Raw genomic sequence first — 21,175 nt, 5'->3', positions numbered from 1 at the left:
GTCACATGCTGCGGATCTAGACCCCCGTCAATTGATCCACTGCCGTGGTGACGAATTCAAAATCATGGTCATCACGGTCATCGCCATATAAGTGAATACTATATCTTGCATCCATATCTTGCTTCTATAGACAGTTTCATGTCGGGGATGTGCGTGTGTGCGTGCGTGCGACTTTTCGCTGTTCACCCCCTCCTTTGCCTTCCTCGGGGGTTGTGCAAAGCTTACTGCTGACGACAAGTCTATTTTCAAAACAGTAGCTACTGTTTGCCCTAATTTCATCCTTCCTTCCCCAAAGCTCCTCAAGTCTTCTTATCAGATCATGTACTCGGAAGTTGCTCAATATGTCACTGCAAGTCTCCGCTGCTCTTGAATCAAAGCATGTGGCCCCCGACCTGATGTGCAAGCTAGCCGTAGCTGACGATGATTACACCCACCACGACATTAAGGATGCTGGGTACGTAAATTGTGCGGATATAGTGGAGATCTTTACTGGATCGTTCCGAGTTTTTTGTTTAACGAGATGTGTCTCTAAGTTCAACCAGATCGGTCTATGGTTCCTAAAACAGTACACACTCAAAAACCCACCACATTCTACGATTCGGTTCGTTTCGGTTCTGTTCGATGCTGACCTTGTGATTAGTGCTCTGTCCTGATGGTTCGCTGCAGGTACGAGGAACACCTACCGGAGCCCAACATTGAGGTTTGGTCTCGATTCATTCCACACAATCGAGCCCACTAATCGCTTTTTCTTTGATTGCCGGTGGTTGTAGCATCAGGAAACGTCGTGCATTGTATCTTCCTCGCGTTCAGAGAGGGTTTTGCATAACATCGGTGGAGCAGGACCATAGCAGAAGTCGCGAAACCCACACTCTCTTGAGGTATTTTTTGCAACTCCAATGAGGAATGTTGCTCTTGAGAAATTTATCTGGTGGTATTGTGCTTTGCACCTTCGTCAGTTTTGCCTGTTTCCCAATCCATTCCCCCGCACACTTAATACTATAAACCCGCATACTTTCTATTTTCAAAGCACACTGGAAATGCATGTTGGCGTTGTGTGGAGAGGTAGATTTAGCAGAGCCAGCTTTCATGGTTGCTTTATTACAATTATATATGAAGAATGCTGTGCTGCATGGTGAATTAACGCATGAGAAATGGGTTGATAAATGAGTTAACACAATCCGAGGAAGAGATGAGCAGTCCACTGATATATTCTTCAAAGCATGTGACAAAAGAATGCAACAAGTTGTGAGTTGGAGGGAGTTGCATTAGGGAAGAGAAATCACTAGTTTTGGGAATTTGATGCTGCGTTTGTCACCATGTTTGGGTTAATTAAACAGAAAGGTGGTGATAATTTTAGGGCTTTGTTTTTCTCATTTTGCTTAATAGAATTCGAATTTGCAAACTCGTGAATGGGAGCTGATCTTGGGTTGGGAGAATCATTGGCACCATGTTCAATTACATAGACTTGTTCATTCATCAAGTTTATTTTCTTTTGACATTCAGTGACTGATTATGCTTTTATAAGAGTGAGATGCTTTACTGTGATTTTGATTTAAGAAACTTTGATTTGACAACAAGGCTCCCCTTATGCATTTTTTGGTGATAGTATTCTCTGTGAGAATTTTTAAGTAATTTTTGTTCATTTTTGTTAATTTTTTAAACAGCAATTTGGTTGTATATGTAACATGCATAGTTGTTGTGATTTGGCTGGCATCATTTTGTCATGTCATGTTTTTAAGAACAGTTCAACATAGTTGTAATGGCATTAAAACTATCAATTTTGGGGAAATTTATCTTTTATGGTGTTTAAAAGTTCTTAAAATAATTTATAAATATTTTATAAATTGGGTGGATTGTCTTAGAGACTTAAAACATAAATCAAAATGTTTCACGTTTTATTTCATCTTGGATAGGTAAATGGTAAAGTTTGGACTCTTAAGAGTTGTTTTAAACCTGGAATATGTTGTTTTTAAAATTGTTGTAACAAGTCTTTTTAAGTTGAAATAACTCAATATATTTTTTGAAAATTGATCATGTAATGTAATTTATTGAATGAAAACTGTAAAAGTCACTACCTTTCTTGGATCCTAAACTAATCACATGTCTCTTCTTCTGAATTCAGAAAAGGAAAATAAACAAGTTTGAATCTATTCAGTGGTTTGCTAAAAAAAACATCTATCTTTACACAGAAACCAACAAATTATTTTTAAACTTTGTTAAATCTCCATACGTAAACATTCACATTCAACAAATTCTCCAATGAACAATGAATGAATACATTGATCTTTGTTCACAAACCATTATATTAATTCAAAAAAGAGAAACAAAAGAAAAAAAGAATAAAGAAAAACATTTAAATCACCTGTTTTTTTTTAAGAAAAAAAATCCATTCAAGAGAAGAACACTGTAGATACTAATTGGAAGAATTGAACCCAAAAAAAACTTAAACAGCGACAAGAATAAAAAAAATAATTCATAAAAACCTGCAAGTCATATTTAGTGTCGTCTGAACACAGCCCAGAACCGGGACAACAACAACCTGAAACAAAATAAACGGTGACCGGGAAATAGGTGCGGTGGGGCCCGAGTCACCCAAGGGCGCGGCGCGGGTGACGGCTATGGCCGTGGTACCATCGGCACCACCGCGCCTTGGCCCCCTCCTCCACGGCGGCTCCCCCCCTTCACCGCGGCCACTGTTGCTGCCACTGCTCTTGTTGCAGCTCTTGTAGCTTGAATCCAAAGGGGAGGCTGAGCCAAGCCAAGCCAAACCGAGGTCTACGGCGAAGGGCACAAGCAGCACAAAGCACAAGCTTTCACGAACGCGGAAACCCAAAGCTCCACTCCACTTGCGCTGAAGAGTTTGGGGCTTGGTAGGCGGACTTACTGTTTCCTGCCTCTTGGTCTCTCTGTTTTCGCCTCCCAGCACATGCCATCGGTTGCGTTGCTGTAGCTGTTGGGTACCCGTGTGGATGGGTGCGGGAGGATGTTGCTGGTGTCGATGAGTCGCTGTTAAAACCTTCGGACAATCGGGTGGTTTTTGGGGCGTTTGTGTGTGGGTGTTAGTTGCTTGTTAGGGTGTTTCGTAGACCAGGGGATCGCGGGTGTGGGAATGAGCTGTGGTTCGTGTGGTTTGTGGGATTTTTGGTTTCGATGGAGCGGAAGAGGGTTTTTTTGGGGATGCAGCTGTTGTGAATTTAGCTGGAGCTGCCTCAGGGTGTGAAACATGTTGAGTGATGAATTAGGGCAATGTGGGTAGGAGATGGATTAGTGCTTTTGGGTTTATTGCGGGTTGGAAGTTATTTTCAGGGTGACAGTTATCACAAGCATAGCTTGCGATTTGCTTCGTGTTTAAGAAATCCAGAGCTTTCTAAGCTTTTCATTGCTCAGAAAGCCGGTTGTAAATTTCGTATCGGCGAACTCAACTATCATTTTAGATTCTGTAGTGAGCAAGTCTAGATGTCTTTTGGGTTTGTTTTTATTGCTGAATGAGCATGTCCCTGGATTCTAGCTCGGATGATGTCAATAATTTCTCAATTCATTTGAAGCCGTGACTTCGAAGGGGTTGGAGAGTGTTTGTTATGAACTGGTTGCCTAATTTGTTGTCTTTTGTCGTGCAGAGCTGGTGGCACCATAAATGTCTCCGTTAACGTAAAAAATATATAATCCCTGTGCGAGCGGCTTGTTGTAGACCCAGAATTCAAGTCGAGATGTCCTGCCAGGGATTCATCCAATGTATTCTGAAGTTGATCAATTTTTTGGTAACGTTGGTTGGGGCCCTCATGATAGTATACTCACTTTGGATGCTAAAAGAATGGAGCTCCTTTGGCCCTCATGATCAAGAGACACTTGTTAATGCTCCTGCGCTTTTATCAGGCGGGGATATAAGTATGTCATCTGATGGGGTTCAACTTACTGAAGGGTTTATGGTGGAACCTATTGCAAGGCCTCTCTTGAAAGAAGGCTTATACATATCAAAACTTCCTGCTCCTTGGTACGTTACACGTCCGATTTATCAGTATATGCCACCCTTCACTCGGTTTGCTCTCAGTTTGAGCCCTAAGTGCGTATATATCTCTGTATTTCGTAATTTCCTCAACGCGTTCTGGCCTTGATTGTGACAAGTTAGGGAATAAGATGCTCGCTCACTTGAAGAAGTAGTTGATGCAGGTTTATTTACGCATTCTTCGGTGCCGGGGCTATCACTTGCTTTGTCTCCTTGACGGGACATATTGCAGCTGAGTTGAGCAACAGCTTCTGTCTTTCATGTGTATCCCACATTTGAGTTCCATTTTTTGAAAGAAATGAAGGGAGAGAGTTTTTGTCCTCGTTATTCTAGCCTTTCATGTTCATAGATGTAACATGTTAAAATGACTTTTATCATTTGAGTAGGGTTTGTTAAAATCCCTCCGTAACACTGCCATTGTATTCTTGATGTGCTTGTGAAGTTTTCCTGAACGAAAATTACAGTATAGTGTACTTCAAATTCTGCTTCTATTGGCACAATTCGCAGTTGCTGGAGCTCTTTTCTTTGATCGGCATTGGCGAGAGGTGAGGTTCCTGCTCGACTCTCTTCTTCACTCAGAGAATGTTCATCGCCAGATTCTCTCTTTCAATGTATTTCTGGAGATAATCGGCACTTTTCTGAAGTGGCTATGTATTGTTTCAGGATATACCAGAGGATCCCACCGGGGAGTTGGACAAAGTTCAAGAATTTGTATTGAACAATCTAGATATCTGCAAGTGGGTTTCGTTAGGTGTGGTGGTCCTAGAAGTGAGTGTTTCAACTTATCTTCGGTTGTTGCTTTTTTGGTTTATGTGATTTCTTCTGTTCGAATTTCTGACTCCTCCTGGGATGTTGTGCTAAGGAATTCTTAGAAAATGAAGTAGCACGGCGATATTGTTTGAGAGGGTCTCGAGTATTTTAATGTAGAGTCTTCTCACGTGCTTAACCTTTGAAAAACCTGTCGAATCCTCTATGTAATTCTATACATTTTCTCTTATTCTTTTGCTTTTGTGCAATATGAATGTCGACATTCAATCTGTAATAATGCTTGATATTCTTGGCAGCCAGACTTAATGTATTGTTCAATGCAGGCACTTGGCTTATTCTTCGCATTTATACTCCGGTCTATCTCTTCGAGTGCACGGAGAGACTACGACAGTGACGAAGATTACATGGTGGCCAGGTCAGCTCCCCGCCGACCTGTAGTCGACCGGCAGGCAAATCAGCCTCCCCCTGCATCGGGTTCTGGGGCTGCAACAGAAGCTCGACCTCCTCGTAGTGATGCTTGGAGCACAAGGATGCGGGAAAAGGCATGATTTATCTTTTGTTCCAATTTGAATGTCCATGTCTTGTCGTGAAATTTGTGATACCAAATTCTGACGGCTTTTTAAATTTCCATGTCCTTTTGTGGTGAACTCTTCCTGTTCTAAGTCTTGAGCTCTGTATTCTGCAGTATGGCTTGGACACAACTGAGTTCTCATCTAATTCACCTGACATGAGGAGATTACCAAATCAGACACCAGGGGCAGAGGAGCAGCAGAGTCGTTGCATCATAATGTAGACTACGTCTAGTTTGCCACCTTTCAGAATTTACACCAAGCTCTTGTTTGGTGCTTCTTGCAAGAAGAATGCTTTTAGTTGTCAATCTCTTCTATTCTCTACATGAACTATTGCTTTTTGCTGCTCAAAAACTGTTGAGAGTAGAATTGTTTGATTAGAAGGCTTTCGGAAGGTGAACAAGGCCGTGTTGCATATCGGATCTTTGTATGGCAAATGTTTTGTCAAATTGTTGGACTTTAGTGTCCAAATGTCAGGATGTTAGACATTAGAGGCTTTTTCAACACCTCCTGTTGTATAGAACCGTGTTGTCTTCTACATATTAGTCCATATGGTCATAACAAGTGGTCATAGTGGATGTGCTTCTAAGTTCAGTCCTGTGGGACAAATTGTCTTTTCTCCACCTAATAAAAGCAAGTTTAGCCGAAGCGAATTCAGCCGAATATGGTTGGGGATGTTTGACACAGCTTAAGTGGACTCAAAGATGACCAGGCACTTACTATGCACCTTGTTTCTTCTCATTGGCTGAATGGCCAACATCTATGTTGTTTGGAAACAATTTCCGTGGTTTTTTATTTCCATAAGGCTCCGAAGTGTCACAGTTCACGCCAACACAATTAATAAATTTATCTACTTGATTAAGCTAATAGCTAGTGTAGCCTTTTTCTTAATGCCAATCTTGACTTATAGAGCTTTGGAGGTAAGTTTTGATCAGAAAGGAAGCTTTCAGCAACTAATGCGGTAGAATTTCATAAACAAGGCATTCACATCATTGGTCAATCCTTTCATAGATAGTGTCTCGATCACACATCAAATTCTCAAACAAACTTCCAAAGCACTACAAACAGTTTGTGGGATCTTGCAACACAGTTGAAAAATGTGAACCACAATGCACATCAAGGGTAATAAATAATTTTTTTCCCACTGAAGTGGCTTTTAAGTTCAATAATTCCTTTACAAAAATCAGTCTAAATCGTGGAGTACATCAGGCACTTCTTTCCTACAGTACAAAAATTATGCCCAGGATTACTGGGATCTACTATCTCATACATAAATCAGTGCAACTCAATTGATGGGCTGCTGAGTTTTTAATCCCATCACCATTTCTACGCATCACGTGCTTTGATTTTCAAATTTTCTCCAAGGAATGTGTCAAGAGTTCCTCAGAGTACATGCTAGATAGAAGAGTATGTTGAATGAATTTTCAAAGACAGTCATTCTGCATCTGTTAACTACGCTCCGATTTTATCACGCCAGTCGTCGCTGCAAGAACTCCGTTTCTCTGCAAGAATGACAACCAACCCCTAATGTCAGTGAAAAGGCATGCTTTGGCACATTGTTCTGTTTGTACTCCATTCAAAAAGCTAGGGACATTCAAGGTCCAGTGGCAGTAAGGACTGAATTCATACCTTACTAGCCTGTGCTTCTGTTGCACTCAATGATTTCATTTGGCTCATGAGCATGACGTACTTAGATTTCTGCTCCTCAACTTCTCGTTCCAATGTCGATACCTGAAAACATGCATTTGAAAGGGCTCAAGGAAATCAACGAAGATTTTAAATTAGGTATAAAATAATCAAGTAGCACCACTTCTAAAATATTACACTGCATACAAAAATTTTGGACCCCACAACACAGGTCTCAAAGCCACTCATACCAACACAAGTTAGAGGCGTGCATTATAGTGAGAATTTCAACCTTCAAGGATACCCAACAATGTTAATGAAATCAAAAAAATTAGCTTGAGGGTTGTTTTGACTTCTCAGAAAACCCGAACTTTTCTTTTAGTTCTCGATCATTTGTTTGCAAAGCGCATTTGAAATTCATCTATAGCCAGCTACACTTCACTAGCCGCATTTTGTTTTTGTTTACTTTTGAATTCAGCTAGAAGTGTCAAAGTTCGAAGTAAGCATCAACTTTAGGATCTCACAAAGATAAATCCAAAAACACTACACTAGATTGCGGATTCCTTGTGAAAAGATGTCTTGAAGATTGTGTGGAGCTCAGGCTGGCAAAGAGAGCTTCCTAAAGTGCTAATTTAGTCTTGTACTGAAGGGCGAAGGCTACTTCCCCTTATAGTATGTCAAGATACTAATCCCTCCTTCACCACGCATATTTCAACGAAGAAAGATACATAGCAAAGATGAGAAATGGAAAATCAGAAGAGATGTAACACATAGGAATTTCAGCTGTTGCAAGTTAAGCTTACCTTCACCTCCCAATCTTTCTCTCGTTGTTCTAGCATAAGAAGCTTTTGCTCCCAATGTCGCTCACGTAACTCATATTCCGCACATCTGAAAAGCACAAACAATAACTGTATGCGTGAAACGAGTGTACAATTATTCACTGTCAAAATTCAATAGGACACCATATTTACAAACCATTTGGTCTCAGAAATGGTAAGATCGAGGTCAAATGGATGTTACTTCTGACGAAGAATGGCATTCTGCTGTTCCAAAACTACAAAGGCCCCATTATCCGGCGTCGATGCAATTATGTCACCAGCTCCGCGTGAAGCCAAGGGAACAGCCTCTGAACTTGACCGCTGTCGCTTGGAAGCTTCAACCAAACTGTCCTCTTGGTCACGTGATCTTTTTGAAGGAGGATTTCGACTCCCCTTCTCTACCTTCACTTTCTCCGGAAGTGGATTGCCTACTGCAATCCTCTCTACGGAAGTAAGAGGAGTTGCAGCGCCATTTCCTGATGGTTGTAGTGTTCCGTCTGCGTCTATAGTTTCTACCCCAGCTCTAGGAGGGGTGGAGGGGCCCGATGCTCTTGGCTGACCACTAGAGCTTGAACTTGTAGGAGAAGGCTCCGTTGCAGTGACCAGAGGCGCGGAGGATGTGGTATTTGGTCTCGAGGTGTCTAAAGGTTGAGGTGCAGTTTGCTTGGGCCTAATGGTTTTCTTGTAGCCAATAAGATGGGAATGTAAATTCCTGAAGTCCAGACCAAAGATTCAGACCATAATAAATTCGAAAAACTATAATACAACACGGTAAATGCATTGAAACAAAAATTACAAAAAAATGAAAAATGAGAATCTCCACAACGTGGAGCAGAACCACCTAAGAAAAAAGGAACAAATATAAAAATAAAAAAAAAAGTAAAAGCTTAAATATAAGTAGAAAAAGCCCACACCAGTACTCAATTGTCATGGCTTTGAGGCGACCTTCGAGTCGTAGAAAAACTGAAGTCCTTTCGAAGTCTTGCTTGTCATGGGCAGGCTCCATAAAATTTGCCTCCAGTACACCTGCCAACGAGATGAACCAAACTGACTTCAATAAATTGATTTATCTGAACGCAATTGTAACATAAAATTAAGGTCTTTCACATGTGATACTAGAGAATCCTTCACCAAACCACAATAAGCACATTTGTCAAGGATAGACGACGAGAGGAGGAAAACATAAGCAAAGGAGAAAGAAAAAAAGAAAAAAGTTCGGGTATGGTTTAGCCCCGCAAGTCAACCCACGGGCACTGCCAATTCTATGAATTCTACAATGTTCAGCATTGACCGCATAATTACATTTTACTTTCTGATGAAGAGAGGTGAACATATAATTCCATCAGAACGGGTTCCTAACTTCAGAAGTCCAGAAGTGCAGAAATCTCACCTATGACACCCCTACCTCGACTGCTATTCTCTTGGAAAACTTTCCAAAACGGCTGTCCACCAAGAATTTTGGCCATGAGAATCCAAACAATAAGCAATAGGGATCAAAAATCACAGAACATGTTGTAGAATCGAGTGCCATAGTCATCTATCAATTATGAACCAAGAGCTTGAACGTGAACTGTTCTTTAATAGAATAGATGACGCATACCATAATAAGTCGGTTTCTGTGATAGACACAGAAACCGTGAACATTAATCATGGGTGCCTCTTTTGAGAATCCTATAGTGGTTGTCACTGAGGCCTCCTTGCTAGGTCCAATCTGAGGTCTGTAGATAATGTACTCTTTGAATTTGAGATCCTCAGCTATATCATAGTGCTCCACAGGTTGGCCTCTTAAAATGATTTTGAAGTGCTCTGGCAGTTTTAAATACAATATTGAGGCATATGCCTGCAACAGCAAGTTTAATCCACACGTTGTATTCAGCAAATTTAGTATTCCGCAAAGAGATGACGTTGTCCACGAAACTTGAAACAACTATCTTTGCATGTACTCCCACTGCTTATTGCACACAAAGATATAAGAGAGAAAGACAGAATTTTTGCGACTACTACGAAAGAGTGTCTTACTTGCATCTAAAATACACTTACAAAGTCCTTGTGTGGAGATAGACAATTACCCGAAGAGAAAGCTGGTAGCGGTTGCTGATATGCTCATTTGAAAGAAGCGATGGGAGGGTATGATTCTTAGGTAATTCCTTAGAAGCCACTCGTAATTGGATATCCTGCAAAACAACACAACTTCATATTTGATGTTGCAATAAATAAATAAATAAATAAATAAGACTACATGAAGCAAAACAAAATCAAAAGTTGAGGGACACGTTCAAAGCACACGGGATACAATCAGATTTATACATGTTCGTCAGAGTCAAAGTCCAGCTCCAAGATGCCATCGTCGTTTAGCCACAAATTATAGATGATAACTTTAGTTCCATGCCAACCTATATCATTGAACTGTTGATTCGCAGAAAAGCACGTTGTTAGTATACAGCCGTTGTCATTCACCAGCAGTAGATCCAGTGCAACCTAGTAATTCCTCAGAAGTAGACGTCACTTAATGACCTTAGATGACGCGAAGTATCTTGAATTGTCTTAGGGCACTTGAAGTATTATCAAGACAGTTTAAGACACTTCAAGGCACTTGACGTCACCGGGTACTTCTACTGAGACTGCGGTACTACGAAACTGATCATAGAAGACGGTGGGAGATTGGAAAACTACACGCCAGAGCCTTGCTTGAGAGTTCACAAGTAGTTTCCTAAATCACGCAAAGCACCAGAAAAGTTCAAATGATAATACAGTACCTGACTCAAGAGCTGTTGCTCTGAACTGTATGGGGACCACTTAATAATTGTATTGAGATTGCTGAGCCAATCGTCCATTGTAGTGCGTAACAGAACTGACGGCTTAACCAAGTGTGCATCTAACTCATAGTCCAGCTGACAATTTACACACGACAAATCAAAGAGATTACAAATATATATATTTCGTATAGGACCTTCAAGGCTATATTTTAGCATTAGCTTTTCAAGTGCTTAAATCCAACGGGGAATCAATTATTAGGTAACTTTACTTGTGCACTACTACTATGAAGGTGCATGAATGTCACGAGTAACTAAACAGTGTCCCAAAAGCTAGTTTTAAATTCAGAAGTATACAGATTTTCCATCAGAAAGATCAAATACGCAGTAAGATCATAAGGCCCATGAAATATCTAAACATGGTAGAATCTCGAGGTAAGTCTGGTTGACTTCCACGATCAAAAAATGCGCAGCACACAAAACCCTCGAACTTACCATAGGCACTACCGTATCTTCGTGTCCAGTCTTCCTCAAGAATGTATAAGACAGTAACCCAATACTTTGTGTCGACTTCCTGCAGCAGATTGCCACAATATAATACTAGTAGCAGAAGAAGTTGAAACAATACCGAAATCAAGATTTTCTGTACCTCACCTCAAAACACTTCAACGCACATTGCGTGTCCCAGGATACAAAAAAACGTATTCTAACATAATGGAAGTTTGCATAACTTCAGCTGTAACAGCAAAAACTCCCCACTTTCCAATATTTCAGAAAAAAGAAAGCACATGAAAACAGTTCCGCTTACCCAGTTTTCAAATTTCGATTCCTAGTGAATACAATAACATCTGCCCCTAATCGCATTGTACTTGTCTTGAAACCATTTCCATACTGCCCAATGGTGGTCTTCTGGTTTTTGAGGGAATACCCCAAGCTCATGCATTGCCGAATATTGTCTGGGCTCATACCCCCTCCATTATCTGCAACAACCAATTTTTCATGTTTAACCGTCAACCAAGGTAATTCAAACATCTTATTAATTTACCCAAAGCAGGAAAATACGTACAGCGAGTGATAGGGGAGAACCTTGAACAAGAAGAGCAGGACTGCCTTCTCGTGCATTTTTTATTTTATCTAACCGCACATAGGTAGCTCCATTCGAAACCTGTGCACACGCCCACGTGCAATTTCAGTAACCACCATTCTAGACTACGTATGTATTGTTATTATCAGTTCCAAAGATGCACGCAGAAATGAGAGTGAACTTTACAGAACCATTAAAGCACGACTCACCTCATCGATAGCGTTGTCCAAGAGCTCCGCAATGGCTGCCAAGGACATATAAGTTCCTATTAACTAAGAAAGAAGAGAACAAGCAACATCTGACAAAAGCCACATGAATTAAACAGTATATAATGTGACGTTCACTACAACAAACATATCTGATGCACCTTGGCACACATGAGAATAATTCTGTACACTCTCGATGTTGTGTTACTTCACAGCACATCAGATCAAGACTACAAAAACTCTCGAAGTGTATAGAATAAATTTATGTGTAGCAGCAACTACGACAGACTTGTCTATTGTGGTGGAACCTCCTGTTTTCTGCTGATAAGAAGGATTTGGCTCATCCATCAAAGTTAGCGAGACTTCCGAAAGTTTACTAACATTGGAATCACTAAGGTATAACACGAGAGAGACCAACAATCGAAACAATCACTTGCTTAACATTACCAACTAGCACATTTTACAGCACAGTAGATATCATATGGTGTCAAAGGGAGTTTCCGCAGAACTTTCCGGTCATTTTCAAATAAAATAGAAAACACACCTCCAAGAGCCCACTTGTGAGACGTGGCATTTGAATGTAAGAATTTGGGATGCACTCTTACATGATCCAGAGCCCCTGCCATTTCACACACACAGTGATGATTTTACTTTTGTCGTGCAACTGCCACAAAAGTATTGCCCAGCGCTCTCAGATTGAATACATCATAAATCGTTGAACCAGTAGATTATACTCACAAAACCTCTGACAAAGTAAAATAATCGTGGCTTGTTTCTGAATTAATTTGCAAATGACAGCTAGGCAACTCGAGTTAAAGCAGACGAAGGCTGAAAGAAAGAGGGAGTGGAACACAAAAATACCTGCAAGAGGCCTCTTCTTCATTACAACCTGACTCTCGTAATCTCCTGCCTGCCAGAAATGACGAGAAAGAGAATTTTCTTCTGCACTAGAGGGACCTACCACATCCGCAGCGCTCGTACGCTTTGGTACAGGCGTCCATTTTTCTCTACTCTCAGGCTGAGTACCTGTAGGCTCTCGTGCTTGGTCATTAGAGACTGTTGCATTACTTCGTGCACTCGGTACACTCAAATGTTCAACGGATTTTCGCTGAGCACTAGGATCTCCATGAATCCTTTCAACCTTGCCTTGAGCAGCGCTAGGTTTCACGCTGTCCAATTGCTTTACGTGGGAAGGAATCTGCTGCTCAACTCGTTTTGGTACTGGCTCATGCTCATCGTCACTGCTGTCGAGATAAATCACGGACGCCATATCTGCCGCTGGATCATTCAAAAAGGAAAAGGTTCTAACGATCAATCTCTGAATGCGCAACAATAAGAAAGAGCGTATCGAACTTATAACACTCTTTAGCGAAAGAAAGAGTGTAACGAAAGGCGACACACGGAAACAGAAATTAAAACATCCAAAAAGAAATTAAAAACAAGGGGAAAAGAAAATAAAATAAAAAAACAAAATACGAAATTCCCACCTGGAGAAATTCGCGGCTCCAACCCGATGACTGATACAAACAATAATGACAGTGCACAGACTGGAGTGCAGCAGCTTCACATCTTTCTCTCCCTACGCAATCATTCCAATCCTCATCACTCGCAGAACTCAGCCCAGCTACTGAGTAAGTAACCAAGGAAAATTCGACCAAGCTAGAGACATCCGCCAGCTTGAGTACGCACCTCTCTAGGGCAACACATAGGATCCACTACACTCTCGGCCACTTCAAACTCCTTCCGTGAGTCCTCTACAATCACCGTGTCATCTCTTCCCCTGCAAACCTCTTCCTCGCTGTGCGTACTCACATCCAAACTTCTCTACAGCTCTTTCCTATCCCCTGCTCGCTCGCTTGCTACAGTTCTCACACCCCTGGTTCCAACAGCTGTGCACCAGATCGTTATAAGCTTGTTAAGCGACAAGATCAGTGATGTTGTGAGGCAATTCGACGCAATCTATGCGTGGAGGAAAAACCCTACAGCTTCACCGGAAACTAGAATATGGCCCAATGGAGGGGAATTCAAACCTTGAAAAAGCCTCCAGATCCCCGATGGAAGGCTTCCTTTTTCAGCTTCCATCCTCAATTTTGATGAATGGTGGTGGATGAATGGGCGTCACCGTCGTTGCTCGTTCCTTGGAGCCTTCATCACGCTATTTTTGGACCATAGCGATTGGGTTCCCTTTGGTAGCAAGTTATCCTTGGAATTTTGTTAATGGGAAAGTTAGTCTTCTAGTAGCTTCCAAAGATATGCAAGTGTGTACAAAAAAAAAGGATTTATATGGTTCTTGTATATGGTTTAGTACAAATTCTAAAATTATGTTTTTCATTTTCTCTGATACTGGTTTAGTAAAAATTACATATGTGTTCATTAGTTTTTATAATAAATTTTATTATTACTTCTAGAATTGTATATCAATGATATAAGTTTTTAGAAATATATTTATAAAAACATATTAGGTAAAAATATATTCCTTAAGAAACATTAAAGAAGTATTTTAGACTATGATTATATCCACAAAATCTTTTAGATATGTCAAGTGACTGCAAAAGTTTCTTTTATCTTTAAGAAACTTCTATAGAAGTGTTTTAAAACTTGGACGCTTAACTACAAGTCATGTGGTTGATAGAAAGTTTTTTTATGGTCTTTCTATTAGTTAATATCTTTAGAGAGAAGACTAAGGCCATTCTTACTTTTATCAATATTTTACTAATTTTAATTAATTTTTTAAATTTTTTAAATTTAATAATAAATATTTTAGAATATTTATATTTTATAAAAATATAATTTCTTTAATTTAGTTTAGTTTTTTTAAAAAAAAAGAAAAAAAACTTCATTTCTTTTATAGAATATATTATATTTTTAGAAGTCTTTTCAAATTTATATCTTTGACAATTTGACAACACTTATAATATGATCATATATTAATTAAATAAACCAAAGTAGATAGAAATAAATAGAAGTATATTAATTTAATAACATCTTATCCAAATAGCATCCTAGATGTTTCTTAGATATAGTATCACGAAAACATTGACACTAATAAAGATAAGAATAGTTAAGCAAAAGCAAATAGAAATAAGTAATTTTGATAATAACTTCTAGCAATGCTTCTTAGAAGCTTTATAGATACGGATTTGACTTTTTAAGTATTTGTAGGTAATCGATAAGTTGAAAACTTCACCAACAAGTTGACCACATGTTCCACATATTGACCACTTACTTTACAACTTGACTATATGTTGCACATATTGGCGACTTGTGGTACAAATTTGTCATGTGGTGCACATAAAAAAGACTTATCTTACAAGTAAGACACATGTTAAGTAATCTATAGAATGTCACTACATAGTTCATTAATTTGATAGTATATATAGAGGTGTCATAAATATAAATATTTATACTAGTAATTATTTAGATTAGAATACTTAGGTAGAAGTAAAAATAAGTAAGTAAATCTGATAATATCTTGTGGAATAGCTTTTTAGAAGCTTCATAGACATAGATTTGGATTTGTATGTGTTGGTAGGTAGTTGGTAGGTGATTGACAAGTTGAAAACTTAGCCAATAAATTGACCAAATGTCACACATATTGACTACTTGGATTAAAAGATAATGTCAAAGTTTTATTATTAACAAAGTCAAAAGTAAATTCATTAAAATAATTTATTACTCAAGCCAAAGCATCCAACAATCAAATCATATTGGACATATGTTTTTGCAAGTTGGCTATATCTTGCACATATTAGCCACTTGTCTTACATATTAACCACTTGTTTCATTAATCACATGATCTTTAGAAAGCCACTATATTGCCTTTTTAGTAGTATATATGGAGATAAAAGCAAGATCATCTTATATCTTATTAATACATCTCTTTTATTAAAATCCTAATTCAAAATTGTCTAATTTATTTGCATTTGGAAATAGCTATTTTTGTTCTTTTGCTATCTTATATCTATATTTTTTTCATTATTCTCTATTTTTTCTTCAATGATACATAAATGTATTGACTTTTAAGTTTTATTAGATTAATGTCTTTGATAATTTAAATAGAACCATATTTATAATACTAAAGCTTAATATTTTTTAATAAATAATAAATTATTTCTTTTTCTTTTAAAAATCAAAGTATCTTAAAGTTTTTAGATTATTCTTTTTTAAATTTAAAATATTTTTTAGTGCCATTTTTTTCTTTTTTTTTCTATAGAAAATTATAAGACTTAATATATACAAAAGATATATGAAAGATATAGACTGTTATAGTATAAATAGAATAACAAATGAGAAATTTGATGCTTGCTATGCATCAACTTTGTCTACCATCTTTTTCAATATTAAAAAAAGATTAATCATGTAGACATTGAAATAAAATGAATTATTTTAATAATTTCATTATTTTAAATAACTTATACAAATGTATTAGATAAAGAATCAAAAGTTATTTTTTTAAAGAAATTTGACAATATTTAATCTAAATTTTAAAGATTCATCAACCAAATATAACTTTTTATTTAACCCTAATCTCTTAGTTATCCAACTCAAGCATCCTATATTATTTTTGTTTAAATTTTATTTAATATATTTCTAATTTTTTAGTTCTTATTATTTTTAAAAAGACAAGATTTTATGTTTAATATTTTAAATATCTTTTAGGCAAAATTTTAATTTTTGTAAGGACAACATGATGCAAACTATATAACAACCAAATAAATTCAATTTTTACAATAAAAAAGTTAATAAGTATCAATATATGCATCACAATTTTGACAATTAATAATTCATGTAAAGTGGGATAATACAATATTCATTAATCAATTTTTATATAAATTACAACATTATGCAAAAAAAATATTGTCCAACTTGTCTAATTCTCAAATTTTGAATCAAACTATTGAATATTTTGTCAAATATGATAAACAAATTTTTGAATTTTAAACACAAAGTTTGACATTAGTACATTAAAGCTTGTATACTATGATTGCAAATATTTCTTGATATATTATCAAATATAAAAAAATATAAAATAATATTGTATATTTCAAATTTCTTTGTAACAAAGTATAGATAAGATATTTGTATTGTTAATATATAAGGATAGATAATTGGAACCATGCTTGAGAAATTATGGAAGTTTCTAGAATTAGGGCTAAGTTAGTGGACCATGTAAGATCTACTGTGGAACATTTTAGAAAGAGCTTAAGATGATTATCTAGGTGGGATCCACCATGGAACCTTTTGAAAAAGACTTAGGTTGGTTATCTAGATAGGATCTACCATAGAACCTTCTAAATGGAGTTTAAGGCGGTAATCTAAGTGGGATCCATCATCTAAGAACATTCTAGAAAGTCTAGGGTGGTAGAACAAAGTATAAATAGGACTAACCAAGGCCTTCTAGGCATTTGGTCAAGTATGGCTTTGGACCTTCTTTCTTAGTGAAGTTTGGTTTTGCATCTTCTTATTCAGTTCTGTTTTGTTCTATTTTTGTTTGCACAACTTTGTCTTTTGTGTCTTATTTTGTTTAATTTTGTTCAGGTTTATTTTGGTCCATTTTGTCCTACTTTGTGATGAGGTTTTAAGTGGCTGTGGATTAGAAGAGTCTTAGACTCTCAAGATAGATTGATCTTATTTCACTCTTAGAGTATAAGAACAAACTTAATACTAAAAAATAATTATGCCTATATTGTAGAAAATCAAAACTTACTTCTAATATTATCCCTAAAAGCAACAAAATCACAAGACTAATGTTAAAATTTTAAAAATATATAATATGTCAAAAAATCAAAATAATATTAAAAAACATATGTTTAGATTCTTATATTACATCTTCTTATAAGTTCCTATATTATATTTTATATAACTTTCTTTATTTTTGATTAATTTTTTTTTAGAATCTAATAATCTTATTATGACAACATTTGCTTTGTTAGACTCTTATTCTTTTACTTATTTTTCTAATAAAGATTTTTCTAAGAAATATAAGATATTGTTGGTACAAGAGCCAAACTTGTATATATAAAAGTCATAGATAAACAACCATTATCTTTAGATATTTTTATCTACAAATCTATACTAATAAAAGTAGTGATAAAATGTCATAAATACCTAATAGTATTTAATATTACTAATTTTCAATCAATCTTATTATTTTAAGACTATTATGGATAATAAATATAATTGATAGATGAAGTAGATATCTTATAGTCTTGAATTTCTACTTATCTATTCTATCAAAAAAAAAAAAAAACAAATAAAAAATATATATCTTATATTTAAAAAGAAATTTTTTTTAATAATAAAATCCAAGATATTTATTATGGACATCAAATAAGAAGTTTTTGGAAATATTTTTAAAATATTCTATATGATTTTAGAAGATTCTTATCATATTTTAATATGAAGTTTTAGAAGATTTTAAAAATATTCAAATAAGAGATTCTAAAAGATTTTTAAAATATTTTAAAAGGTTCTAGAATATTTTCAAAATATTTTAGGCAGATTTTAGAAAATTCTAGGAAGATTAACAAAGTTATCCAAGAAGTTTTTTAAAGTTGCTTCATCTTCAAGCAATATTAGAACTTTTCATGAAGCTTCCTAAGGTTGTTTTTTCTTCAAGCTATATGAGAACTTCTCAAGAAGCTTTCTAAAGTTGCTTCTTCTTTAAGTAATATGAAAACTTCTCGAGAAGCTTCTTAAGATTTTTTTTTATCTTCAAGCAATATAAAAACTTTTGAAGAAGCTTTTTGAAGTTGCTTCATTTTCAAGCAACATGAAAACTTCTCAAGAAGCTTCTTAAGGTTACTTCGTCTTGAAGCAACATGAGAACTTCTTAAGAAGCTTCTTAATACCTAGTAATTATTGGAGTCAAGGCTAAAAAGATCCTTAGTCTTGAAAACACATCTTTTGAAGCTCTAGCTTACTTTTCTTGGTGTTGATCTTGTACTCATCGAATTTAATCAAGTTTTTAGTCGCTCTCTTATTGAAACTCTTTTGATCAACTTCTTCTTTGATCTCTTGTATAGTATATCTATGACAATATTTATACAAGCTTTAAAAAAAAAAAATCCATTTATCATTTATGCAATACCAAATCTTTACTAAGTAAAAGTTATTATAGAATTCTTCAACATATTCAAAAATTAAGATATATTTTTTTAAAAAATACTAAAATATTTTCAAATACTAATTTAATAATTGTGTAGTTAATCTTCAAAAATAAATCTATTGACCTTTCAAATAAATTTCTTTTCAATAACATGTTTCTTTGATTAATGAATTGAAGTTAAGATCTATAAAGAACTTATAATTTTTTACATATTAAAAAGAAAAAGAATAGATGACTAAAATTTAAACTATATATAATCATTTTTAATACAATGTTATGCCTTTTAGACTTTCAAATGCTTTAACAATCTTTCTACATTTGAATAAATAACATATTTTGTGTATTTTTAGATGTTTATTCATGTATTATTTAAACTATATTATTATCTATTGTAAGAGTATAGAAATGCATAAATAATATCTTTGCCTTGTACTACAAAAATTTAGATATATAGGATTATATATCAAGATGAAAAAATATATATTTTTAACAAGTCAAGTATTTTTTTAAATATATTATTTCAAATAATGATTTGCAAATAGATTCTAAGAAGATATAAATTATTATAGATTATATTTTTGTAATATAATTTGACATATAAATTATCAGCTATTAAAATTAGTAATATATTATTTAATTTACTTATATTAATTGGTATATTATAAGAATAATATATAAAGTTTCAACTTATAAAAATATCAAAGTCATGAATCTACATTTTTAAAGAGAAAAAAGAAATTAAACTAAATAACAAAAAGTTATCTTTGATTTATTATTTGATGTATAAAAAAATCTATATATATATATAATAATTTATAAAATATCTATATAATTGAGGTTTTTTTATTATTAATAATAAATTAATAATAAATTAATATTAATTATTGATTTATAAAAAAATGATAAATTATGCAATAAAAACATGATTTAAAGCCATAACAATGTACATAGGAGTACTTCGAATGTAATTAACAAACATCATTGTTAATAAAATGCTATTATATAATTAAATTTTATAGTATGAAAGGATGTTTTAAATATTTAATGATACATGATAGTTGTAATAATCTTATCTACAAAATATTTTAAATTATTTCTAATACGACCAAAGATATTTATAAATAATAATCACAAAACTTGTATGTTAATATAACAGAAATTGTTTAATACTCTAGAAATTTATTTTTAATAAATTGGTTTGTAAAAGCACTATGATAAAGTTAAAATTTAAAATTATTTTTAGAATATAAAAATTAGGAGATTAAGAATAAATACCTAAAAATAATTTTTATGAATTTATATATTTTAGTTTGTATTGAGTTTTAAATCATAATAAAGTACCTACATAGAATCAAAATATCTATTGAGTATTTTTAATTGATGAGTAATTTTAATTGATTAAAAAAGATATGAAAAATATAATGTAGATTGATTTAGATACAATTTTAGATTATTATATAACCAAAAGCTATTTTTAAATATAATGTAAGAATATTATTGAAAAAACTAATTGGCCTTTTATTCTTATATTTTTATATTTTAAGTTTTGTTTCTCAAACTAGTATTTTTTTGTATTTTTTTAACTTTTGATTTTTATAAATCAATAATATAAATCAATAATATATATATATATATATATTTATAATTTTATAATTTTTTTCAAACTCTTATGTTATAATAGTTGGAATTTTAAAATATCTTTTGAGCCAATTAAAATATCTTGATATTTTTGAATAATTTTTTTAATCTTAAACTTTAAAAAAAATTAATCAAAAGTGTAAAAATAAGCATTAGAATATTCCAATTTACAAAGCAAAGAACACAATCATCTTAATATTTATCATATAAAATAGATCCAAAGGACAAACAAGAGAAGACAAAAACCATCTTTGATTGGCTCAATTTTAAGAACATTTAGAGCATTGAAGTAAATTTGGAGAGATTTTTTGACAAGTGAAAGTTGCAACTCCGAGACCATTTGGAACATTGAGTTATTTTTAAGATTTATATAGAAATAACTAAAAGTGATTTTTGAGAGTGATTTTTGATTTTTGAGAGTTACAAATAGATAATTTGGAGTAATTTTTTATTTCTGATTTTTGAAAGTTATATGGATATAACTTGAAGTGATTTTTTGATCCATGACAAATAACAAATTGATGAACCCATTGTCGTAATGTGGGCTGTTTAATAATTAACTGATAGGCATTCATGTGTATTTTCTGCCTATTTTAAGTATA

General features: G+C 34.6%; 2 protein-coding genes and 1 long non-coding RNA gene across 5 annotated transcripts; 2 read left to right on the top strand and 1 right to left on the bottom strand.

The window, feature by feature from the left end:
• The first annotated feature begins 102 nt into the window (after positions 1 to 102).
• Positions 103 to 1,511, top strand: LOC149986264 (uncharacterized). Of its 2 annotated transcripts, none has more exons than XR_016500798.1 (2): positions 103 to 454; positions 667 to 1,402. It is a non-coding gene; the product is annotated as an uncharacterized LOC149986264 (long non-coding RNA). The 2 variants fall into 2 exon arrangements; XR_016500797.1 differs by having other exon boundaries at positions 128 to 454; positions 771 to 1,511.
• Positions 1,512 to 2,750: 1,239 nt separating this feature from the next.
• LOC112278411 (tobamovirus multiplication protein 2A) lies at positions 2,751 to 5,988 on the top strand. Of its 2 annotated transcripts, none has more exons than XM_024511870.3 (7): positions 2,751 to 2,870; positions 3,618 to 3,991; positions 4,168 to 4,239; positions 4,446 to 4,548; positions 4,667 to 4,771; positions 5,095 to 5,313; positions 5,457 to 5,988. In XM_024511870.3, the coding sequence occupies exons 2-7, from the start codon at positions 3,708 to 3,710 to the stop codon at positions 5,562 to 5,564; spliced, it is 891 nt and encodes a 296-aa protein (XP_024367638.1). In that variant the 5' UTR covers positions 2,751 to 2,870; positions 3,618 to 3,707; the 3' UTR covers positions 5,565 to 5,988. The 2 variants fall into 2 exon arrangements, with proteins under 2 accessions (XP_024367638.1, XP_024367637.1); XM_024511869.3 differs by having other exon boundaries at positions 4,168 to 4,267; positions 4,468 to 4,548.
• Positions 5,989 to 6,463: 475 nt separating this feature from the next.
• Positions 6,464 to 13,841, bottom strand: LOC112278410 (protein MICRORCHIDIA 2). Its single transcript, XM_024511868.3, has 17 exons — positions 13,315 to 13,841; positions 12,689 to 13,105; positions 12,372 to 12,446; positions 11,831 to 11,865; positions 11,624 to 11,702; positions 11,346 to 11,517; positions 11,033 to 11,111; positions 10,541 to 10,675; positions 10,092 to 10,190; positions 9,854 to 9,958; positions 9,385 to 9,624; positions 9,175 to 9,226; positions 8,699 to 8,810; positions 7,987 to 8,496; positions 7,770 to 7,854; positions 6,970 to 7,071; positions 6,464 to 6,842 (listed from the first exon to the last, which is right to left on the bottom strand). The coding sequence occupies exons 2-17, from the start codon at positions 13,095 to 13,097 to the stop codon at positions 6,789 to 6,791; spliced, it is 2,343 nt and encodes a 780-aa protein (XP_024367636.1). The 5' UTR covers positions 13,098 to 13,105; positions 13,315 to 13,841; the 3' UTR covers positions 6,464 to 6,788.
• Between the last annotated feature and the right edge of the window lie 7,334 nt (positions 13,842 to 21,175).

This window comes from Physcomitrium patens, chromosome 25 (genome assembly GCF_059467195.1).
Source record: "Physcomitrium patens ecotype Gransden chromosome 25, ASM5946719v1, whole genome shotgun sequence".
Taxonomy (NCBI): Eukaryota; Viridiplantae; Streptophyta; class Bryopsida; order Funariales; family Funariaceae; genus Physcomitrium; species Physcomitrium patens.
This window is presented reverse-complemented; position numbering and strand designations above follow the sequence as displayed.